The sequence below is a fragment of the Seriola lalandi genome, unplaced genomic scaffold, assembly GCF_002814215.2.
Source record: "Seriola lalandi dorsalis isolate HSWRI2012SDOR001 ecotype SW California unplaced genomic scaffold, Sedor1 jcf7180002053771, whole genome shotgun sequence".
Classification (NCBI taxonomy): domain Eukaryota; kingdom Metazoa; phylum Chordata; class Actinopteri; order Carangiformes; family Carangidae; genus Seriola; species Seriola lalandi.
In genome coordinates this window covers 418,717-444,088 of record NW_019524324.1, presented here as the reverse complement: position 1 = coordinate 444,088, position 25,372 = coordinate 418,717, and the positions used below count along the sequence as shown (strand labels likewise).

The following is a 25,372-nucleotide window of genomic DNA, read 5'->3' as shown; positions in this document are numbered from 1 at the left end:
TAGAATTTAAAAGTAGTCAGGCTGAGCTGCTGAGCCCAAATAAGTAGGGCAACACATCCATATCAGATTACACACATTCGCTCACTGAGGCCACATATTGTACTTAACAAGGATGCAGGGATGTAAACAAGAGCCTGGCCATTACTGTCAGCTGATAACAGGATATCTGTATTAACTTGGATGGTGGATGGAAATGCACACAGTACACAGTGCAGAAGGAGCACATGGGGTAATTTAAAAACAGTGGCATCATTACTTAGTGTGTTCAGCAGGGTCCATAGTTTACAGTAGTCTGCAGCACGTGAGCTGGCAGCGAAGCAGATCACAGCTTTGCAGTCACATAGTGCACAATACCATGCCCTCAGTGCATACACTGCATGTTTGTCAAGACTCTTTGATAAGCTAATCTGATGGATGTTTCTGTATTGGCTAGGCTTTAATAAACACCCACAGAGATAGCGATTCTATATACTCTTAATCTAGCATGGATTACAACCAAGAAGTATTTTTGATTTACTCTGGTTTTCACTTCTCAGAAAGTAGGCTGGAAGCACAAACCAGTCAAGCAGTGAATGAAATCTATCCAGTCTAAGTCATGCAAATAGAAGTCAAGCTAATAGTAGAGTATAGCCTCTGTCCTGCAGGGTATTTAAAGCTCTGCTGACAGGCTTATGATAAAAAGGTATGTGGGTCTTCACTCCAGGCATGACATGAAGGACAGGAAGGCGTCTGCTTGTTTAATCAGGCTTTTAGTGCACTGTGCATACAGAGACCTACCCAACAGTACCTCAGCCTGACAGTGTTCAAAGCAGGGGGGCTCTAGGCTGAACTGATGAATAAAACAAACTCCCATAATCTTTTGCACAACTTGTTGGACAGGTCATAGAGAGACAAACTCACTTTATGGAAACTCCTGTTATCTGCACAGCGCTACTGGATTCGCCACCTGATCTCGGCCACCTCTGGTTGGTATGTTGGGATGTGTGAATATCTACTTTAAGGTGTGTGGGTGGTTTAACTGGCATGTATTGCCCATGTAGAACCTGAGCAGCAATATACTATGTGAGTTTCCTGTCCTTGAAGTTTCACTTCACTTCTGAAAGAAGACTAATTTGTCTTCTATCAGATGAGAAGTTGAATTCAGCAGCAGTTAAACACTCTCTTGTTCAAGTCAACACACTCAGGGGTTTTTGCTGCTGCAGCCTTTCTTGGTCTGGCATGTGACATATACTGCTGACATTATTGAATCAGTGCACTAACTTTATGACTATTTTCTACTTGTGCCACCGTTACACTACATTTTAGCATTTACCTTTGGCCAGTAAATTTCACTTGTGGCCTTAGTTGCTGCTATTCAGCAAAAGTGAAGGTCTAACAGAACTGTAGCATCTATTATTTTTGTAGAGGAATGTTCACTGTGACAACACTAATTCCTCCGAGAAGTGTTACATGTCGTTAAGCCTTCATAAGACTCATAAAAGTAACGTGTTTGTGTCACGAGTAAAATGAGTAGAAAGACAGAAGTGAAGTAAACAGAGTGTGAAGCAAAAAAACATTTAATGTTATGGATTTCATTCCTTTCTATTCTTGCAGCTCACTACTGTACTCTTGCATCTGCTCTGTTTGGTACAATCATCTTTCTTTTTTTTCTGCTGACATTGGATTTCTTGCTGCAACACATGGCTTAATTACGAGAACTATCTGCACCGCAGTTCGAAGAATCTGCTCTCTCTTTGAACATCTAACAAAAGATTTCTGTGTACTGTCATCTGGCAGCTTCCGCAAACTGTGAACCTCTGTTTCCTTGAAAAATACTTGGTAGAAATTAGATTTTGCGCCATTATGGTGGGTGTGATGTGTGGTTTTATTTTAAGTCCTTTTTCCACTACAGCCCAATACGCTAGAGAGCGATAATGTCTAATACTTTCACTGTAAAACCTAAAATGCTTGATCATTTAAAAATTCTGTTTCTTAACAATGGGAAACATCTGTGAATACCCACACCTACAGTACAGTATCAAAGACAAATAGATTTTTCACTGTTATATTTCAATGCCATAGATGACATCTAAGATCTATTGGAAATGCTTTCTACAAGGACTCCACAGAATTGTCTCTGATTTATTTTACAGAGAAATATCTGTAAAAGAATCTGCCTTTATTTGAAAGAGAAAGCATGGTGAAGATATGAAACACAATATGATATGCTCAATTGAATCAACAAAAGATTACGATAAAACGCAAAACTCTTTGAAGCCATTGTGTTTGATGTGTATCACTGAAGGCAGCAGTTCACCTTTAAGCATCCATAAACAATTCTGTGACAACTGCGGATTTCCTTGTCACTGCACAGTATTTGGTTGTACAGTTTTTTTTTTGTGTGCTGGACTAAAGACAAGAAAAACTTTGCCTATGGCTTGTTTTTTAATTTCTGCAGCCACCATCAAAGTTGCACAGATGGTGAAGGCCGTGGGGAGAAGAAATGGTGGGAAATGATCAATAGATAACCTCAGAAGTCCTCTCACATGGCTCCCCCTTGTGGGATGAGCAGGGATGGAGTCCCTGACTGCCACAGTGCAGTTTCAGCTTATGATTTACATTTTAGACACTCCCATCTAGAGCGATTTACAGTTAGTGAACTGTTGGGGATTCACTGTCCAGCTCAAGGACATTATGAATGGATAGATGGCTGTGGCGCAGACTGAAGCTATAAATTCAGGGTCATTCTGTCACACTCTAAAATGTTCAGTTTTTTTTTTTTTTTTTTGTTCAGTTTCCCTTGTGTGTAAAGTTTAATCATAAATTTGTTTCATTTCATATCCCTCTGAGACTCATATTCATGTGCAATTTCACTAAAGGGGGTCAGTGCACAGAGGCAGAGGTTCGGCGTCTTGCTCAAGGACACTCTGACAGGGATGGACACGTGGATCTCAAAGGATTTACCAGTTCATTTTAGTGATGATAGGACTACTATGCCTGACCCCTTTCTTTTCCCTGGCGGTGGAGAAAATGTGGCATCACTGCAGTGAGCAAATGTGGCCAAAAAGGCGACATCATGATCTTTAACTCACTTGGAGATATTTGTTAATTGGACTAAAGTCTGTCTGGGCCTTATGACACCTCCTCTGTTATTTCAAAATGCCATCACATCTATGAGAATATGTGAGCCTGCTGAGCTAGACTGAATTTAAATTAGAACTGGATTAGAATTATACTGGCCATCTTGTGGTATTAAGTTTTTCTGAGAAAATCTACTGCAGTCTCCGGAGAGAAATCAACACTGGCTCCCTCCACACTTGAGTCAGGGAGGCTCACTGTTGCAGTTTGACACACACCGTAACGTGCATTCATCAACACAAAAAATGCCCTATTTGCACACACCGCACTTCAGTTATGTTTGCCTTTAATTTATGCCTCCAAAGGGAAGCATAAACAATTACAATTACTTGCAGCAGTCACAGTAAATCACGGTAAATCAGAATACTAAAACAACACGAGCAGATTTACATGCAAATTGGCCCAGGGAAGGTGGCCACATCAGCGTTTGAGGTTTGCTGTTGTGTGTTTCAAGACTACAGAGTGCCTTGTAATTTCAGTTGTGTAGCCCATAAACAACACACTTCACTCCAAAGACAAAGTATAGTATACAAAGTGGTGCATTTGTAAAACTGCTCCAAACTTTTCATAAATCACAGCTTTCATCTGGAACCGGTAGGCAATGCTGTAACCTTTTCTAGTGCAGGTACTCAAATGCACTCCATCTCCACTCATTACAGTGCTAGACTACCGTGAAGTGTCTCCAATAGTGAGCCACAGGACTGTTCATCAGAGGTGACGTACAAGTGGGAGCAGGGGATTGGGAGACTGATGGAGCTGTGATCCAAACACACGCTCTGCACCTCCACAACAAACCGAAGGAACAGATTTATCTGAGGAGAATCAACAACAGTGCTTGGTGTACAGAGGCGCCATGCATAATTAGCACTATAGACAGAGTGAACAGAAATATGCCCAGACTGAAAACAGCACTGTGATTCAGAGGAACACCAGCATAAATAGGTGCTTTTGTGGTCTAACGTACTGCCAACATGTGTGAGTAGGTTTTTTTTTTCTACTGAAAATGAAAAGATCCTCATGTTTTGAAAAAATATGTTCATTTTTGAAAGTGGAGGTAAAATAAAGTCCTGCTGTGAATAGTCTAGGCAAGTGACTTCCACTGTGGATGGAAATAACAACCCAATGTTCCATGGTTTTGTTCAATAGACTTTGCCCGGGTTATATGCAAAACACACATAATGACAAAAATCCTTTATTGTTACTGATAAAACATTTCATAAAACCCACACAATGTACAAACCCTTCCTGAGGAGCAAAGATAAATAATAATAGTGTGCTTGAAGCATCACACATGGATATTCAACATCTGTATAAATTATTTACAAGCATTAATTTTTAAAAAACGGCACAATTTTTCAAGGCAGTAACATAAATCTCAGGCTCCAGATGTAAGGTTGGGGCCACCAGATGTGATGTGTTCAATATGTATTTTGATATCAAAAGACAGGGACTATTCTTTCTTTCTTTCTTTCTTTTTTTTAATTCTCAACAAGTCCCATGAAAAGACAAAAACCAACTGGGCTCTAATCCGTCTCTCAACGTCTATTTGTTTCTACTGAAAACTGAAAACTTCAGAAACAGGTTGCAAATATGTAGTTTTGTTTTCAAAAGGGGCTAATTCATTTCCAGAATCAGCTGGGCACTGTAGCTTTTAGGAAACGTTGCTCACACAGCATTAAATAGCGCATTTGTCTGGGACTATTTTCAGCGGGGGATTAATACACATTTGGTGCTCTAGTGAGTAGTTACAGCAGCATGATGATATATGTGCAATTAACTCAAACAAACTGCTGCGACCATGTTTACTGTAATGATGGACCATGTCTCCCAGTACAACAGTCTGGCTGATTAATCTGTTTTTATTAGTATCTGGACAACAGTGGAGCTCTTGTCTATAGCACATTAGAATGAGTTTGGCTACACACACAATACTTGTGAGTACAATCGGTTCGTGGTTAGTTTTTTTTTTGACATGGGACATTGACTATAAGAAAAATATAGACTATCACCAGCGTTATTTTTTAAAGTACAGATGAATTTGATCATAATTAATGACAATAGCATTGATATCACTTGGTGCAAACTAAATAACCAATTTCCACAAGTACACCCCTGAGTACAAAAAAAAAAAACATTATAAACCAATTAATACATAATCTGAAAAGTAAGAATGACGTCCAATCATTTTTAATGTGCTGTCCATGACCCAGTGAAGAAAAGCAAATTGCAACACTGTGCTTTTTCAGCAGAAAGCATGGCAGCTCAGGTCTTTGTGAAGCCTTCATTCATACGCGGGTGTGATTATTTTCCAAGTCATTTAAGTCACATAAAAGCATCTAATTAATAAGCGCCATCCATTCGTCGTATCCCCTTCATAGTTAGCTGAGCATTACTTCCGAGCGGCACTGAGGCGAATCTCCTTAATTGAGAAGTGAAGTAAGAGGCATCTGTAAACAGAGGGTGCAAAATAAATAGTTCCACGTAGATTAAGACCAGCCCCCTACGGCTAATTTCTTATTTCATAATTGTCACTGCTCCTAAGGGTCAAGGCCGTCTTGTGCAGGGTCCCCTTCTCATTTACTTTACTGTTTGTCACTATTAGACCTTCCTAAGACACAGATATTCATGCAAGCACCTCAAGAGCATTTTGTCAAGGTAGGGTTGTTCCGTTTTCATGAGGAATGCATGAGTGGACGTGAGCTTGGTCAGGAGCTATGGATCACTGAACTTGTCTTCTCTGGGCAGGCTCTTGGCAAAGTTTGAAGCTCGACCAGCGCTCCAGAAAACACAAACAGTACAATACATGTGGGTCCGGGTCTGTGTGTGTTTGGAGAGAGGTGTTGTTGACGGAAGAACATTTTCTGTGAAAATCCTTCATGTATCATTTGGCATACTGGTAAATATTTAGAAAAAGGGCAGATTAAGCCTTCATCTTAGAGATGATTTGTCAAGCAGGACTGAATTTAAAAAAGTTATATTTTATCATCCCCATGGAAGACACATTCATTTCTTTAACAAAAAACAATGACTTTAGTAATGAGATACCATGGCGTGACAGCTTTTCTGAGTGCAGAACCTTACGCAGTCAGTCTTGCTTGGTGGTATATTGGATCATGTCTGTCAGCTGTTTGTTCGTGTCAGTGGATGTGGGACGGTTCTAGAGTGTAGTCTGCTGACATCTGTCATCATCTTGGTCTCCCTCTGTGAGCCTGTTGCTGGAAAGACACAACAACCCCTTCATTGCCAACATGTCACTGAGAAGAAGCAGAGCCTCAGACACACAATGCTACTTTTAAAAAACTGCCACAGTGTCACAAACACTCAAGACTAAATACATTTTTATGGCAAAGGGACGACTGCCAATCATAAAAATGCAACATCCAGTTAAAGGGCGCTGTCAAGCATCCTTCAAGCAATGCCTACTGCAGACAGAAGCACAAACTGTTGAGGAGACAGTACAGGTAGAAGTGGGCCTACAACACTGCACACATGGAAGTAAACAGGAAGCATGACATGAAATGACAGCTGCAAGTGTACATCTGAGAGAGAACCATGTGCTGGAAATCTGTTTAATCAGCAAACATTATGGTACCTGTTGGCTGCAGTTTCAAACTCTCATGCTGTGTCTCACTCACCTGTCGTGGGTTGGTGAAGTGGGCAGGGTGCCCGTGGCCGTGGGCATGGGTGTGGGTGTGGCCATGGGCATGGGCATGCCTGTGTGCACCGGCATGCACATGGCCATTTCCAGGATGGCGATGCGCATTGGTCCGCTGTTGTAGGTTTCGTTGAGCCACTGGTATGTTGACGGGGGGCCTGGCGGGGTGAGGACGTCTAGTTGGGGATTTGTGTTGAGTGTGCGTCTTGGGGAGGGTCTGGAACTGTGCGAGGGGTATAACAGGAGGAGGAATTGGTGGATGCTGAGCCCCAGCGGCAGGAGCTTGAGCCTTCGGTCCTGGGTGAAGCAGGGCAGCCTGGGTCTGTTGTTTCCGACTCTGAAATACTTGCGCATTCTCAGTGTGGGATTTAAGTGCGGCCTGGGTTAGGTTACTGGAATTAGGCTGGGCAGAATGGTATGGGACTGGAACTGTGCCTCCTTGGCTAGTGTGATTGGCACCATGTATGACAGGCTGTGACTGCATGCCCAGACCTTGTGGTGGTGTTTGGATCGGTGCTGCTCTATGTTGGTGGGCCATGTGTGCCTGTGGAAGGTGATTAGGATCAGCCAAAACTCTTGTATCTGCACCCTGTGGTGCAGTCAGTCCCTGTTGTGTTGTGGGTCTTTGTGACATGGTAGAGTGTCCTACAGAGGCCTGCTGGCTCATGAGAGGCAGCGCCTGGGGGCTATTGCTGTGTGTGGCTTCCTGCCTGGGGGCGGTCTGGCTACGAGGCGGATCTCTGATGTCTCGCTGAGCACTCTCCCTTTGTGTGCGGGGGCTTCTGTGTGTGTTGTGTGCAGCCTCAAGCTGTGTTACATTGCGAGTGTTTGGGCTTCGAAGATCAGCTGAACGGCTTTGCGACTGTCTGTGCACTGATGGTGCCTCTTGTCTGGTTGGAGCTCTGCTCCACAAAGTGTTTTGGCTCTGAGGTGGAGCCTGAGATCTGTTTGGCGTTCTTGCCTCTGGCATGGGAGGATAGGCAGTGTAGTCTGTAGTGTCAGAGGGGATCTCAGGTGATGATTGTCCTCTTTGATGCATACCAGGATACGACGGTGTCCCTCGGAGGCGATCCCATGGCACCTGTCGACGGGTGGAGCGCGGAGTGGCATCATGTCTTTCTGAGTTTCTGTCAGAGCGGCTGTGATGGCCTGTGTCCTGCTGGTAGGTCTGTGTGTCTGCATTTCGCTGGGAAATGTTATTACTGTTAAAATGTGTGTATCCAGTTGGTATAAGTCCAGGCTGAGCTGCGTCTATGTGACCATTCACTCGGGAGTCACTAGGGTAGGATTGCCCACTTTGCATTCTGGGACTTGATTGCTCTGTATGTGGCAGGTTTTGTTGGGTTTGTGAAGCGTTGACATTAGCTGTGTTGGTAAGAGGAAATAAGCTGTCTTGCTGAGTCAGTTGGCCGTTGGCTGGGTATGAGTTAAGATTGACATGAATGGTGGGCATATGTGCATTGTTGTTATGCTGGGCAGTTTGTGGCAGTGTGTTAAGGCTGACGTGGACCGCCGGAGGTTGGGTGCCGCCCTGGGCAGTGCCTGCCTGTATGAGAATGTTAGAGTTTTGCCGCTGTGTGTTTGTGAGTGTGTTTGCATTCTGAGCATCAGTGTGTGTGAAAGCCGGGTTGTCAATGCCATTGTGCGGGTATGAATTGGTGTTCTGAATAGCATTGTGTCGGACTCCATTTGTGTGGGTATGATCATTGTGTTGGTGTGTGTCAGAGATATGCAGGCCGTTCAGTGGCAGTGCCTGTTGGTTGCCACTGTTTTCACGCGCAGCGGTGTATAGGCGGTCAGGTTGGCGGGTGTGTGTGTGATAGAGGGTGGGGTGGGGACCTTGGCCCGATTCCCTTGCACCATTAGGTTGTGGATCTGGAGGCTTAATGGGAGCAAATGAAAAATGAGGGTAGGGTGAGAAGAGACAGCAGAAGAAAGATGGAATAGAGGTATTAATTTGTGGAAAGCCCTCAAGTATCATCACATGGACAAGATAAAGACAAAATCAATGGTGAATCATATGCAAACTGCTATAGTGGCTTACTATAAGATGGGGATTTCGGTTTGTCTTCGGATAAACCAGAGCATCCCTTCGTCCTGAGTGACCTGTAGTAATAGAAATAGCAAACAAAATAACACTTAAGTGCAAGAAAAGGTGGCTGAGCTATTATGGAAAGCACAAATGGACATAGAGATCCTTAAAACATCCTTTTACAAAGTGTTTGACTCAAAATAATGTACAATTAAATGAAAAGTGGACAAACAAAATGACCATGATCGAGAAAACAGACTTACCCCTCCTCCTTCGCAAGAGAAAAACAATGAGCAGGATGAGGAGCACAATGATTATGATCAGCAGCAAACTTCCAATCACGATCCCCACCACTTCCCCTACGTTCAGACACGTGTCTGAAATAGAAAGAATGGTGTCAAAGGGGCAGAATTAATAAAGATAATGAGTCTAGAGCTCAGACAGACAAGAGGAGAAAAAGAAAAAAAAAAAAGATAGAGGCGAGGAGGGAAGATGATGAAGTACAGCAGAGAGAGAGGGAGAGAAAGAAATGAAAATAAAGAGAGGAAAGTCGGTGTGTGTGTGTGTGTGTGTGTGTGTGTGTGTGTGTGTGTGTGTGTGTGTGTGTGTGTAAGTCACTGAATGACTTTGACCACATTCCCACCAGATCAATCTCCCAGGATACTTTCTGTCCCTCTCCTGTCGCGAAGACAGATACAGGGACGGAGTCCAAAACCAACCGTCATCATTATCAGTCACAAGGAGGTCAGCGTCCACCATAACTCACCCACGATGGCCAAGTCTGTCCCCTGCTCCGATGTGCCTCCAGTGATGCTGTTTCTGGCCGTGCAGACGTACCGGCCACTCTGATTGGTTGAGAAAGTCTGAAGGATGAGCACCCCGCTGCCCGGCTGGCCCGATGCTACAGTCTGCCCATCACGTTGCCATGAGAAGAGGGCAGGGGGCAGCGAGTCAGAATCGCAGGTGAGGCGCGCCGTCTGTCCCAACAATACATCCCCTCCACCGACACACTCTTTTGGGGTTTCCTTGGTCAGTACAGGGGTGTCCGGGCCATCTGGTTTGGTGATGAGCAGAGGACATCATTATCACCATCAAAAACATTTGGTGCTCAAGTACAACAAGGAAAATCTGATTCGAACACACACATTATACACGAGGGACATTGTGCATTCAACATCCTGCACAGAGGCTGAAGAAAGTAAAAGAGGAAACACTTCGAGTTACTGCAGCCTGCTGTTCAACACAGAATTTACATACTACCCCTAAAAAAGACTCTCATTTCAGGCTATATATGGCAATAAAAAGTAAAACAGATTCCTAATAGGAATGGTTCGACATTTGGGAAATAAGCTTATTCACTGACTATAGTACCTGGAGTCTCCGCTGGTTGCCTGGCAACCTCAATGTGACTACAAGTCAATGTGCTCACTCAAGAAACAGTCTAGCACATAACCCCGTGTAAAACCACAACTTGTTTTTACACTTTAGTTTTTGGATGGATTCAAAATTTTAAATATTACATAATCATTTTCCGAGCTTTACAAGTGCTGGAGGAAGGCTGGTTGTTTCCCCTGTTTCCAGTCTTTATGCTAAGCTAAGCTAAGCTAAACTAAGCTAACAGGCTGCTGGCTCCAGCTTCATATTAAACAGACCATTTAACCAAATAAGCATATTTCTCAAAAATGGCTGGTCAACAAAACAATGTGTAATTTATTAATTGATGATTGTCATTCAATTAATTTCAAATTAATCGTAATAATAAATCATTCATCAAGCAAAAACGCTAAATACTAGCTTTGTCTAACTTCTCAAACGTGCAGATTTGTGGCTCTGTTTCATATTATTGTAAATTAAATGTCTCTAAGTATTGAGCTGTTGATCATACAAAACATGACATTTCAAAATGTCGGTTTAGCTTCTGGGAAAGTGGTATTTTACACTATTTTCTCAGAGTACATAGACTGAAAATATCTGGAGATGAACCAATAAGAAAAATAATCATTAGCTGCACCTCTATTTTTATGACTTTTAATCAGAAAGCAGTACTGCAACATCCCCCGTGAGGGTGATAGCTCAGATTCAATCTATTCTCACTTTCTCTAAGTTGCCATACATTGGCTTAAGTGCAAATGTGCACTGTTAGATGTTAGAGAACAGGAATGCGGAGGGTAGTCATTGCAGCATATTACTGTAAGACTGTCACATTAGAATTAATTATGTGATGAAGACAGAAGCAGCACAATAAGCTTATGGAAGAATGTCCTGTGCAATCTGAGTGTGATTCAGCACACTGTATGCAGTGCAATATGGATAAGCAGATAAGCTACTGTTATTTGCAGTGACTACAGCAGATTAGCTGCCACTTGTCTTGATCAGTGTAAACTCACAGAAGACAGTGAGCCTCTCTGTGGCAGTTTGGGCGCTGACAAGGTTGCTGACGATACATGTGTACTCCCCGGTATCATCCCGTCTGGCGGGGTTGATGACCAGAGAGCCATCTGAGATGGTGATCCTGGAGTCTGCAGTGATGGCTGTGCCTCCTTTTCCCCACTCGACTGTAGTCTCTGTCCCAGCAGTCCATGTACAACTAAGAGACACATTTCTCCCCTCCACCGCCACTGAGGGAACAGCCAGACTCACCCCGGCCACTGGAACTACAGGGAGAATAAAAAAATAAAGATTTCTCTAACAGAATACAGAACTACCCAGGAGAGGTATCTAATGGCATTATTACTGTTGGTATAGAGCATGACAGTATAAGAGAACACACTTCAAAAGTTGGAGTGACAGGACAATAGAGGGCAGTTTTATTATTCTGTGGAGGATAATTTGTTGTAATCAAAGCAAGTGAGAGCTGGGAAGGGACAGGATTCAGATAGAAGCACAGATGGTGAATAAGGGGGCAGACGGTATGAGTGGTAGCTGAGATGCCTCTTGGCGGGCAGCCTAAGTTAAATAATTGGAGAGGGAGAAGAGAGGGCGTATGGACAGAGGAGGAGGCAGTGACTAAGAGAGAACCACAGCAGCAACAGCAAACAAACAAACATTCAAGCAACTACTAAATAGCTCCAATCACTTGCATTTCTGCAGATTTTCCACTTGCCTGTGACTCAGAAGTAGCATTTTATATTTTAGAGTTTTAGCTGCTTCTCATTCCCAGAGTAAGTTCGGGTGAGTAAGTGGGAGGTTGAGAGTCCTGTTCAAGGATTCACCTGTTCAATGTCATGAGCTAGCTGTTGTGAGTTACGAGGATGTGACCCCCCCCAACTACTGCTTGTGGTAACAGGGATGAGAAAGAGAGTACATCATCCCTGTGGCGTGGGTGGACGACTGAAAATAAAGAGAGACACTGAGCTCAAGTTCAAACTCTATAACAGTACTGACTGTAAATGAATGCAAGTACTGTATGTACTGAATGTAGATGTAACGCTACATTTAAAATGCTACAATATCAAACATCTAAGAGCATGAGCGCCGCATATCAAATGAGTTTTGATTAGCATAAAGCCCCGAGCCACTAGCTTCATCCCCTCCTCCTTTTTCATTAATTTTACCTCGCCTACTATGGGTCACTAATTTCATTATACCTCCCAGACTAATTCTCTTACTTCCCAAATCCTCCCTCTCCTCTCTCTTTACTCCCTTCTGGTCCTCCTTAACATTATCGCTTCACTCAAAACCTCCCTTTCCTGCTCACTCCACCAGCCCTCCCATCTTCTACTTCCCTCCTCGTCTCTCTTAAAATGAACTGACGGGCACACTGTTTATCTCTTACCAAACACCCTCAGCTGTATTGATCTGGAGTTAGAAGTCAGGCCTGTGGTAGCAATGGGGACCACATTCACTGTGTAGTTCCCCGCGTCCCGGAGCTGGGCGCTTCCGATTCGGAGCTGGGTGGCGGTGATGGTGACCCTGCCCTGGAACTGGGGCACTGTATCAACCACTGCATTTCCCCCAGCCCACAGACCCAGAGCCACTCCTCCTTGGTACTCCCATGTCACAGACAGGACCTGAGGCACTGTCAGCACTGTAAACACTATCTCAGTACCAGTTTGAACCAGCACCGGGTCGATCTGGAACTCGATCTGTACCTGGTCCTGAGCGAGCAGCACGTCGGCAGAGAGGAGAACTAATCAGAAAAAAAAGGAGAATTAGTTGCAGAAAAGTACATTTTCTACTTAATTAAGTGCTTTAATTGACTCTTTCCATTTTATGCTACTTTATACTTCTACTCCACAACATTTCAGGTGGAAATTTTGACAGCTATAGTTGCAGGTTTTACATGATAAACAACACAATGTACTATGAAAGATCAAACCACTGGTTCAAACATTTCTATCTTATGAGACGTTACAAATTAACAATGTCTTGTTGGGGCCCCTTGTCACCTTTCAGATGTTTATCGAGTTGTTAGCGGTTTCCCCTCTAAACTTCTCAGACGGTTCCATTTAAATAATTGTTTGAGGCCCAGAAAGGTATTAATACTGCTCTCACCACTGCAGAGAACTAAATCTATAGATACACACAGACTGGGCTCAAGGGGTAAAAACCCATTAGTAAGGTACACACACTTTTTTTTTCCTTGCAGATTTCACACCATGTTTTTTGGATTGTAAGTGATCCCAAGCTAAACATCTATTTTGTGTTTTTGTTAGCCTGACTTAACATAAGCCGTGTCAGAATCATATTTGCCGTCTCCCTTCTCAAGAATCAGCGGTGCATAGGCAATTTTTCAAAAACGTTATAAAGAACCATTGATTTTACACATTCAGGCATTTAACTGTTGTATGCTGTTTGTCCATTTGTAATCTGTATGTGAGTGAGGATGGATGGGAAAAAAAAAGGAATCTGCTGTTTTTGTATTTGGCTGCCAGTGCTTCCTCTTGTTTGTGTTGGTATTACAGATTAAGGCAGGGAAACCCAGACTGAATTTTCAGTGCCCTTTTACTGGCATATAAAGCTACCACGCAAGAGCGCTCTGGCCAATGAATTATAGTGATTCTAATCAATATGGTCTTGATCAGTCTCGCTGGACTGCCTTTACACGATTCTCACAGGGGAGCCAAGTATAAAATGACAAGAGCCAGCAGCTATATGGATTGCGTTCAGGTTTCCACACTGAGGCGTTAAAGACAACAAGTGTTTCGGCGCTCGATTGGAAATATCAGTGGCCTCGTTGCTTTTACAGTAGAGACAGAAAGATAAAGACTCATCGAGTCAGGAGGGAGGATCACCCACGGGTGACGCAGCACAGTTTCAGTTACCTTCATGTCCTGTTGGAAATATGACTGTAAGAATTGAATATCTTACAACTGATTACTATAGCTAATATAAAACTGTGTAAGTGATTTAGATGCAGATACCTTGAATGAACAATGGCAAGGAGCCCAGAAATCATGACAATAAGTGCAATGAAATTAACCGATGATAAAACTGTAAACCACAGAGATTAACTGGCAGCCAGAAAAGTTTCCACTTCCCATTGCTGAGCTTCAGGTTTCTGAATGTGGGTCTGATGGGTATAACTGTTCATTCTAATAATCCGTCTCTTCCAAGCTAACAGCTGTTTCTGGAAATGTAAAATAAATAACTTCTTGTGCACCAAAGGATCCTTGTCAGAGACACATCTACCAAACCGCAGGCGTTTAGAACAGAAAAAAAAAGCTTTTTACGAACAGTGTAGGTTGTTTCACTTTTGTGTAATATCAATTGCCAATAGACAGCCGCTAAATGAATATTTAATTATATGAAAATGTTGCTGATTATTACTTTAATTATTATCTTTCATGCATGAACAACAACCCTTAGTTAATGAACAAATTAAAATATCATTTACATTCCCAGTGCTTATTTTCTTTGCTCATCTTGCTGCAGCAGCACAAACACCAAAAGTAGATCTTTGCTGCTTGATCGTTTTCATTTTCATGGATCCAATACTGTCATACCAGTATAACCAGTATAACCCTAACAAGAAATTTTGAATGGAAAAAATTGGTACTACAATAACAGATACACTACTCATACAAGATCTCTACAAACATATAAATGTCACAAATGGCATGAAAAGATCAAAACCAGCGATGTGTTAGCCTGTCAACATTTTCCCACTTGTCAATCCTCCAAGCCCATTCGTTCCTACTTGAGTCGTAAATCATTAAAGACAAAAAATATATATGGTTTTGATTTTTTTTATGTAAAAGGTTTTATGTAGTTTTCCTAAACAGATGAGAACCACAGTGCATTTCTTAAGTGTTTTTACGGCATGTGGGATTGATTCAAAATAAACTCATGTTTGTAATAGAGGAATAAGCCACATCAGGCTCTGGCTTCATGGACAATACTTGTTAGAGAAATCAATACATTGTTGGTTTTGATCTTCACCACCAGCCTCGTTAGTTAAATTTTGCATGTTGTGCTGGTGACCAGGCCTTGGAGACACAACAACACCCATATCACAGGATTCCTCCTTCAGATCATCTTCACAAATAATTTTCATGTTTATTTTTTGATTAAGGCTCAACTTATGCATCTATATGAAATATTTGTTATATTTTTGTATTACACGTGTTTTGAAAGTGTAAAAGTTCAGGATATTGTCTTCCCTGTGTTTATTTATCGAATCATAATGGTCAGGTTACAGGCCATGGTATTTGTTTTTAAATGCCAGTTCAGTTGGACTTAATAATAACCATGTTGAAGTTTTATTTTCATGAACAACCACCAAGTATCTGTATTGGCAGGAGGCCTTTTGTTCATGCATGAACAACAGCCGTGTAGCTTGTCATTATATTCTAAAACGATAGCATCGCCCATCCCTATCAACAAAACAACACAAACAGAAACAAAAATCTCCCAGTCATTCTGGGTCAGCCTGAAAGCTCAGATGCAGGAGCCAGGGAGGAGTCCGTGAAGGCATCACGTCACTCAGTAGTCAGTGCACAGATGGGAATGCAGCCGCGCAGGTTTAAGAGCAGTTAAGGCGAGCTTTCTACTTGAAATGCAATTGTTTTAAACACGTGTCTGGAATACCACAGCTTCTCTTCCCTGCCCTGTTTTTTTCCCCCACAGTACTGACTCTACCGATACTCTTTAGAGACTTCTGTGAGCTGTTTGAACCATTTGAACGGAAGAGGTGTCTGTCAGTGCAAATTGTTTTACCTGCCAGTGACAGACTGATAAGGAGCAAAGGTTGTCTCATGTCGTCAGTCAGGCCGGTCTGTGGAGAGATTAAACTCTTTAATATACAAAATTACTTTTGCTATGAAGTCTGATAAATCTTAGCAGTTTTTAGTAGTTTTTTTTTTTAACAGACTTTGTCCAATAAAGGCTGTACAGGAGCCTTGCTATTATTACTGTGCTATATATACACACACCATTCAGTTCAGTTTATAGCTGACAAAAAGACAAATATTGTCTCCTGAGCACTGATAAGAGAATCAGCTTTTTAAGACTCACCGAAGTATTTTTCCCCTGCAGTCACGTTCATTTTTGTACCGAAAAATAGCTGCGTATTGGCTTGTGTTTGCTAATTAAAGCGTTTACTTCCTGTTCCTTGACTGTTACCTTTCAAGGACACACCTGTTCTCTTAAAGGGTCCGCAGCCATATATGTGCAAGCACTGTTCCAAGGTAAAATTGTGCCGTACGAGGGAAATATTGTAGACGTTGTATTCCACTAAACTTTTCAGATTAAGATTTAACATAAAAGCATGATGAAATTAACAAAATAAAATGTATTAATTTAATTAAAATCAAATAAAACTGAAAACTAAAATAGCATAACATGTAAATACTCAAGTCAAGGACCTCAAAATTGTATTTAAGTACAGTACTTTAATAGATGTGCATTGTTTCTGTCCACTATAGCGTTGACATGTTGATATGATACATTGAATGATAACATTAAGAATCAAGGAGTAAATACGAAAAGTAAATCTTACAGTATTCGATATTTTACAGTCCACATATGACAGAAACATGTTCATGAATGTAATGTAATTGGTTACATAAATACATAGATAAATGTAATGGGTTTAAAGTCATTTTTCTTATGTTTCAGTTTTGTTGAAAGGGTTTTAGATTAATGAAATTCATATTGATGAGCGAATGAGATAGTGCCACACTGATAACAGAAACCATATCACTTTTCAGAGGATATAATAATTTTATTTTCTCTTAATGGTTATTGTTGCCCTTTGGACATTCATAATTCATGGTCATTTATATTATCACTCCTCACGTGTAACACGGAAGTTATGATCTGATGAATTGGCTGATAAAATTGTATGGAGGTAATAACATTATGCCTTCCTTTCTTTTCTTAATTTGTTCACTGCAATGATATGGATAAATGTGAAGCAAAAGCAGACACTAATTATTTTGCATATGGAACCAGAAGCATATGTTGATTTATGAAAAAAAAAAAAGAAAAAGAGGCCAATACGAGGGCAAAGTGTTGATTTTTTTCAGCTGATGTATTAGTGCCACCCACTGGCTAATCCCAGCTAACAGCACTCTTCTCTAGACAAAAGACTCGGAGGGAGCCACAGCTGTTATTCCCATGATTATTCACAACCCCTCTGCAAATACAAATGGATTTATAATCAGTTTTAAATCACCTTTTATATCTGAGCCCCAGGATGCATTTCCTAAAGTGAAAAACTGCAGAGCTAAGCCTGAAATAACTGATGTCATTATGTTTCACTGCTCTAGTAGAGTAAAATAGGTCTTCAGCTGACAAAACAATCTCATCTCAAGGCTATTTAGTAGTTGTTCTGGAGCTTTTGATCTTATTACATCATCTTGTTTGATGGGAGATTTTTCTTCCCTGTTCTTGCCACCAGCTGATGCTTAAATTCAGATTTATATGTGCTGGAAAAGGCCACAACATGACCTTAATTCCAATATGACTCCATTAAATCAGCACCGGATTCACTGTTAATGAAGCAGACTTTGAATTTAAGGGTCTTCTCTCCAACTTCACACAGACCAACCAAACTCTCCCAGGGGAAAGAGAGTAAAATCATTGGCATTCCCCTTTACATGCTTGGAGATGTCTCTCAGTTGCATGCGAGGAACAATTCGTGAAAACAATTGGAATAGAGTAATTCATATATTAGCTCATCTTTACATTCCAAAGCCAAGACAAAGTATAGTGTCTTTAGGGCAAATGGTGTTCATGCTGGATAAGAAATCTGCAGTACAAAGCCTGTTTCATAAGACTCAGTTCCAACATTGTCATTGGTTTCCCTTCAAAAGAATACCATTGCATTTTATCTCTTTTATATCTGTTTACTAACAGTGCAAAAACAGTGGTGTGAAAATCCAAAATCAAACAAGTTGTATTGTTGTGGGAGCATGTGCTCGGACACAGGTCAGAGAAAGGATGGGGGGGGGGGGGGATTTTACAATGGAAAGTTCACTTATTTAAAACACAAAGCAGAAAGAACCCTCTACTGTACAGGAAAGAGAGGGGGGAGTTGGAGGGGGGGGAGGAAACTGCTTGAAAATAAGGTGACGCCTATACGTGACTCACTGACTGGACCTGACAGGCAGACACAAAAGGCCAGAGAGAGAAGAAGAAGGTCCACAAACATTTTAGCTTCACATCTGTTTGATGTTGTTTGCTGTAACAGCTGTAGATCTGGAACTCTCATCTGTAACTAGATTATTTCTCGATGGCAATTGCTTTGAAGATATTGTTTTATTTTGGGCCATAAATCTACTCGCTGATTGAGTCGCATTGCACCTTAACCTCTGAGAAAGTGAACACAGAGCGGAGGAGCTCAGGCTCGACAGTATTGTTTGCCTCACCTTTGGAAAGGTACGTGAATCCTACTCCTGGGTTTTGATGTGGATAACTTCAAGGTAAACAGCAAGGTGAATTCCAGGTTATATTTAATGCATGCAGGTTGGGTTGTGTTCCTGCGCTGCTATCAGTATTTCCTCTCTCTGTGTTTTTTCTTGTAGCAGCTGTGCTTGAGGGGGTTCATTTTAATTTTGGCAGCAGACCTGTCCTCATTTTGTTCCAACTTCTGAATCTAGTGCCGTCTGCAGTGCCAATACTGTTTTTCTTTGGATACTTCACAAATAAATTAAGAACAAAAAAAAGAATACCCCAACCATTTGGATTACATTTTTAATAGAGGTACATGCTGCTTTAATTGTTTGTTGCTCTCACTCTAATTTCGCATTTTCTTTGGAGGTGGTGTTATTAGTCTTGCTATGGTGGCACCCCTGTTGCATGAGTACAGAGGAAATGGTGTGCTGTTGCTGAGGTCATGGACAAATTCCTCTCTCTGTTCTCTCTCTACATCAGCAGGTGTTATGGATCGACAGAATTTCCTGTGCTGGAGAGTTGCCCTGCTGCTTCTCTTAAGTAAGACTTTTTGTTGTCGGCACCATCCTAATGATTTTTAGTGAAAAACGAATAAAATAAAATATGAAGTCAGTCTTAAGACAACAGTCAGTTGCCCATGGAACGCTAAAGCAGGTTTCGCCTGCTGTAATCTTTCCTCCTGTGCTTTCAGTATAAGGGGTGGGGGGACAAAATCCACAGTCCTTATTTTGTGCAGGAATACATTCAAGAGTTTATCCGAAGGTAATGCAGGGCTTCAGCAGTCTGAGTTAGACAAATCAAGTGGATATCTTCTAAAGTTACAGCCTTTTTAGTACAAATGGCCTCTTTGTGTCTATCCTTCCACTGCAGCTCAACAAGGAAACACTTTGTGCAGAGACACTAAAGGGAATTTGGCTGTAACTCTAGGAGATATCCAATTGATTTGTCTAACACAGACTGCTGAAGCCTTAGTAAAGACCAACCAGTCATCCAACCGAAACAACCATATAGGTCGTTTGTCCGTACCCTCGGATACAACCCGTAGGCGTGTACCAGCAGGGCCTTCGTCATCATGGCAACAAGAATAAGTTTGTGGTAACAGGTTGGTTAACTTCAGGCATCATAATTACTTGGTTAGGTTTAGGGAAAGATCACAGTTTGGGTTAGAGTAAAAACTTCATTAAGATTAAAGGACCTTTGTCATCATGGTGACAATAATAAACAAACGTTAAAGCACGTAGACCAGTCATGATGAGAAGAAACAAGTTGACTATATGTTTCACACAGGAAATGAACAGCAATCACTGTGTGAAAGTCCCATCAGCGTAACTATGGCTTAGAACAAGCTGCCTGCACAGACAACCTATGGGGTTGTTTTTTAACAAGAAGACAAGAAGTCTTTTGCCAGGACTGTTCACTTCACTGAAAGTGCATTAGGAAAGGTTCTTATAGTGGTCATAACAAATGATTTCACTGTACACATGGGCACCTGACTAGTGTTTAAAGATAGATTTGCAAAATTGTGAAGCTATCCTTCAAATCTCCGAGAGCACTCTGACACACATGCAAAAGAACTGCTGTAAACTGCTGTTTGCATTGATGGCCACATTTGCATTATTTACATCTCCTCCATCCTTTGCCTATCAAGTTAAGACACATGATTAATACTCCTTGAGGTAAATGCACACAGGCTTACCAGGTCCACTGCAGTTGTGACACAGATTTTAGGATATTGATGTGGTTTGATGGATATCACATTAGGCATGGCTGTTGTGCACTATAAATCATCGCTTGACATTGTTTGACAGAAAGCAGCCATACATATTCATAAAGCACATACTGAGGACGGAGATGAAGTATTATGCCACTGTTTGTTTTATTAGCTTCCCGTTCTGCCCAAATGCAGTGCAAACCCTAAAAGGTCAAAACTGATGAATATGAAATACTTTGGGTCATCGTGGCCAGCAGAACAGGAAAACATACTGTATGAGGCAGGTGAGTTTAAGCACCAGACACTGATGAGCATGAAGTAACACAGAAATGGTCCACTCTCTGCCCTCAGTGCCATGTGGCCTCCAGTGTATGTCAGTGCACATCCTCAGTGAGCAGCCTGTGCATGTAATCCCCGGCTCCGCTCTGGTTCTGAAGGCCCGGATAGAGCACGGACCCCTGGAGGAGGTCTCCACGGTAACCTGGGAACGGGAGCCCGAAACTGGAATAGCCCCCACGAGAGTGACACTGGCTACCTGCCCTGGCAACAGCTTCAAGTGTGTTGGCACGAGGCCAAAGGTCCGTGTGAACGTGGAGCAGCAGGAAACGACACTTCAGATTAATGAATACAGCAGAGCGGACGGCGGTGTGTACACTGTGACTGTGACGGATCACACAGGAGCCAAGACCCCTGCACAATGCATTGTCAGGGAATATGGTACAGTATGATGCACGGCATGTGAAGGAATTTACTGTGAAGTCTCTTGTGCACATTGCAGATGATGCTGAAACAATTACTCAATTGATAGGGTAGTTAAAAATCAATCAATTTCAATAATTGAATAATCATTTTAAAGAACTTGAGTCAATACTTTATCAGTATTCAACTGATCCTGGTCCAATTCTACAGACGTTACTTCCTTCCCTTACTCTCCTGTAGGCTGAAAAATACAACTCTGTAAAAGATCTATGATGTTCCCTGGTATACCACACCCCCGTCACAGTGAATGGACTTTTCTGAAGGTGTGTTCAAGCTAAAAATGGAGTGTTAAGTGACCGACATTTGAAGGATTTGCATGTTTTCTCTATCTCAAATCAATTTTCGACTGTATTTCTTTGCTGATAAAAACAACCACAAAGTCCATTTAGCAGCTGCTCCGGAGCAGCATTACATAGTCTTGTTTTAATTTTTACAACAGCAGTTTATGTTAAAAATAAATTAAAAAAAGAAGAAGTCTCATAAACATACATCTCAGGGTAATGATATGAAAGCAGAAATATTTCAAATGATCTTCAGCTGACCTTTGGAGAGTTAACTCCAACAATTACCAATGGTTTTATGAATGTGCTTTAATTTCACGCCAGCAGGCATTGTTTCTTTCTGATGACGGTTGTCTCATTTAATAATGAAATGAAATTTGCCTATGGGCACCGCTTTGTGGGTCTCTCTCTTTGTTTCTGTGCTCCTAGATGATTTCGGTCTCGCTGTAGCTTTCTAGTTTTCCGTCAAAAGCTTCTTTGCTTTTACTCTCATCTGTCTGCTCTAACGGTATCAATTCATCAGCTCCACTCTTCTCTACATCTGCTCTCTCAGCTTTCAGGGTTTTCCATCATCCCATTCTCCGACATTAGGCCTCACTCTCCGGTCCCATTATAGTCTGTGAAACTGAGCCAGTTTCTCCTGACAGCATTAAACATCTCCCATGATTCTCTGTCTTAGACCCTCTCGGACGGCCATGTGCCATTATTCTCATTTTATAATAGATCGACGCCTACAGCTGAACACTTCATATCTCCCCTTGTTTCTATCCAGCTATACATTTTTACCTCCATGGTTGTCACCCATTTTCACACTCTGTTCTTCTACCTTTCCAGAGGCGGTGAACCACGTGTCCGTCAGCATCAATGTGTCTCACTCCTCACTGGTTTGCGGCGAGGCCTGGGGGACGGACCCACGCTTCTACTGGCTCCACGAGAGAGCCACCATCACCAAGACTGTAGGAAATGTCTCACCAGATGGAGCGACATTGTCAGTGACCATGACCCCTATATGTGGCCACTTCACCTGTGTGGTTAGCAACAAACTGGGTTACAGTTCTGCCACCTACACTGCAGGTAGGATTTTGACACTGTTGTTTGTCTGTGCCTCTAACATTGTGCTTGGAAATGTATGGCCTGTGTGCAGTTTGCAGAGATTTGCAAAGTGCATTTGCTGTATTATTTACCTTTCTTAAAGATACACAAATTAATATTAACAATGGAAAAAATAACTATGGCCACCTGACTTTGTATTTTCCATCAGCTCTACAGCGTTTTAGCATCTTTCAGCTCATTGTTTTGGTTTATGGCCCCAACATACATCAGTGTTGCTTCCAGACACAGTCAGGTGGAAAGCTCTGGCCTGCTATCACCAAACAGCAGACATACAGAGTTAGCCACTAGGTGGTGGACATAGCGGAGAATTTAGCAGCTACAGGGCCTGATATTTCCCTTCACCTTCCTGGTGGAGACTGAATCTTGGTGGCCAGAAACAGAACTCCAAATAAATGATAAGGTTGCTCCCTGTCTGCTGAATGTGTAAATAGGAATAGGAAACTGTTTTCAAACAACTTCACCATATCAACATGTCAGTGTTGTGCGTACAGCTTGTTGTGATGCTCCAAGTAGCCAAAAAAAACATCAGGTACACCTTTGTACTTTATGTAAAAAAATCTATTTTATGCTGCTGCTACACAACCAAGAAATTCCAGAATAAAATATTGTACTTTTTACTTCATTTCACATTTATCTGACAGCTTTGCACATTACAGTTTTACATACAAAATATATGAGCAGCCTTAAAAAAATGCATGCAAATCAAACATGCATGATTGGTGAAGGATTTAACTACCCAGCTGTATGTGAAGTAGTTAGAATCTACTCATTAACAAATGCTCGATGCACCTTAATGCATCAGTAATAATGACCCATTAATAATAAATATGATATTTTCAAAGGGAACATTCTACATTCACACTTCATGAGAAGTTTAAAGTTTGATAGATTAAGTTCATTTTGCAAACAATAGTTCCATATTTGTACCAAGTGAAAAGACCTGTACTAATAAAGTACTTTAAACTGCTGTGTCACTACATTTACTGACATAAAAAGGAGCCAAATACTTCAATTATGAGATCATGACAACAGTCGATAGGATGAAAAGGTGGCTGTGCCTACTGACATCTTATTTAAAGTCAGCTCATCAGACTCCTTTATACCATGGCTTGTGTCTACCTGAGCCGTGTCCTGATTGCACTTTGTTCTTTGTATTGTATCACTGGTGGTGTTTCAGTGATAAAGGATTTTCCACAGTGCGATCAATAAATCACTACCACCACTACCGCTCCTGCTGCTAAACAGGCAAGACAAATGCAGTTCTTCGTATCTGCCAAGAGGCGTGATGATCCGAAGACACTCAGGGTATTTCAGGATACCTCCTGTTAGCTTGTGCTCTTAGAGTCAGTATAAGTGACTGTGCAGACGTTTTGCAGTGGACCTCTCTGGCCTTTAAGAGCAGCCATGTCAGATGACTTGTTTTTATTTTATTTTTTATTTCTCCCCCTCATCTCATCATCTTCTTTTTCCTACTCGACAGCACCGTGTGAGACAGAGGGCAGAGGAACGACGGCAGCTATAGTGTGTCTCGTCCTCCTGCTGCTGTTTGGAGGAGTGCTGGCATTTCTGCTGTGGTGGTACAGTAATGCACATAGACAGCGGCAGGCACAGTCACAAATCTCATTTCAGGCTATGCTCTGATCATAAAACCATACACTGAGAGAAAATAAGACACAGGGGAGTAGCTCCTTTAGAAAGGAGAGAGAGAAAAATGAGGGTACAAAGTGAAAACAGTGAGAAGCTATAGAGTCCTCCCACATGATATATGACACACATGGAGTATGACAGGCCAGGGTGTGTCTGCTGACAATACAACAATCACAGTCAGCTCAAGCCAGTGTATGGTTTGTCAGTGCTGTTTGGTCTAAATTTATCTCTTGGTTTCTTTTCAGGAAACACAGGCACAGTTACAGAAGAGAGAGACTGCACGAACCTTTGGATGCTTCCATCTAAAAAAAGAAAAAGGTCCAGGGCTTCATTTTTTGTTATTCAGAGGTCTACGAGAGGAGAACGGTGAATGGACTTGACTATGAGGGAGGGACTTCCTGTCCTGTGAGCAGTATGACCTTACACTGCAGTGGAACAATGTGAAGAGTGAACTGCTTGCTGGCAAATAAAAAATATCTAAAAATGGATATTCATCTTGAAGTGCCGGCAGTGTCTGTACACTGCCTCCTGCTGGGCTGCACCTGACACTGTGTATTTAACAGTAAAAACAATGATCATTTTGTAAGCTTGTATCAACTTTGCAATGTATTTTAATGTACTGTATTGTCTTCGTAATAAAATCCCCACACAAACTGTGACAGAAAATTACTAATTCAACAATTCACTTGAATAAATCTTAAGAAGACCGTTTCAGTTTGAGAAGACAGTTTGGCTTAAATTTTTCATGAGTACAGAGTTGTGAGCTCTGTTATCTTTTTTCTCATCTGCTATTACTACAAGTTTTTACAAATCTTCTGCCTTCACTAAGCATTTAGGTTCACAGCTACGCATCGAGATCAACACCCTTAAAATAAAGGGTGAAGACAGCAGCTGAAATCTTAAAGGGAAGCAATTTGACGATTACAAATCAGAAAAAGATGAGATTACAAAATCAGGAGTTACCCTTTGTTGTAAAAATGAATTAATGCAGTAACAAAGACACTGGAGTCATAAAAATAGCCGTCAAATTAGTCATGTTGCCCCTCATGCTGGGGGAAAACAAATTATCAGGGGTGAAAGAACAACATGAAGCCCCCATTTGAGGTAAAACACAGTGTTGAATCTGATACACATACACATGAAGTCCACAAGAGTAAAAGAGAAAAAGACTAAAATACATAACAGTTAGCCCAACAGTAATTTAGCAGTTACTTAAATTA

General features: G+C 41.6%; 2 protein-coding genes across 6 annotated transcripts; one reads left to right on the top strand and one right to left on the bottom strand.

Moving 5' to 3' along the window:
* The first annotated feature begins 881 nt into the window (after window positions 1-881).
* LOC111651773 (uncharacterized) lies at window positions 882-24,806 on the top strand. 4 transcript variants are annotated; one of them, XM_023401819.2, is made up of 6 exons: window positions 18,348-18,626; window positions 19,122-19,181; window positions 20,704-21,069; window positions 22,227-22,466; window positions 23,986-24,082; window positions 24,398-24,806. In XM_023401819.2, exons 2-6 carry the CDS (start codon window positions 19,130-19,132, stop codon window positions 24,456-24,458), a joined length of 816 nt encoding a protein of 271 aa, XP_023257587.1. In that variant the 5' UTR covers window positions 18,348-18,626; window positions 19,122-19,129; the 3' UTR covers window positions 24,459-24,806. The 4 variants fall into 4 exon arrangements, with proteins under 4 accessions (XP_023257586.1, XP_023257587.1, XP_023257585.1 ...); XM_023401818.2 differs by lacking the exon at window positions 18,348-18,626 and adding an exon at window positions 882-969 and having other exon boundaries at window positions 23,986-24,806; XM_023401817.2 differs by having other exon boundaries at window positions 19,125-19,181; window positions 23,986-24,806.
* Window positions 4,294-16,364, bottom strand: LOC111651772 (uncharacterized). 2 transcript variants are annotated; one of them, XM_087172797.1, is made up of 9 exons: window positions 16,260-16,364; window positions 15,963-16,020; window positions 12,580-12,933; window positions 11,192-11,458; window positions 9,571-9,858; window positions 9,068-9,181; window positions 8,817-8,878; window positions 6,753-8,654; window positions 4,294-6,326 (listed from the first exon to the last, which is right to left on the bottom strand). In XM_087172797.1, the coding sequence occupies exons 2-9, from the start codon at window positions 16,000-16,002 to the stop codon at window positions 6,303-6,305; spliced, it is 3,051 nt and encodes a 1,016-aa protein (XP_087028923.1). In that variant the 5' UTR covers window positions 16,003-16,020; window positions 16,260-16,364; the 3' UTR covers window positions 4,294-6,302. The 2 variants fall into 2 exon arrangements, with proteins under 2 accessions (XP_087028923.1, XP_023257583.1); XM_023401815.2 differs by having other exon boundaries at window positions 4,294-6,332; window positions 16,260-16,363.
* Window positions 24,807-25,372: the final 566 nt, after the last annotated feature.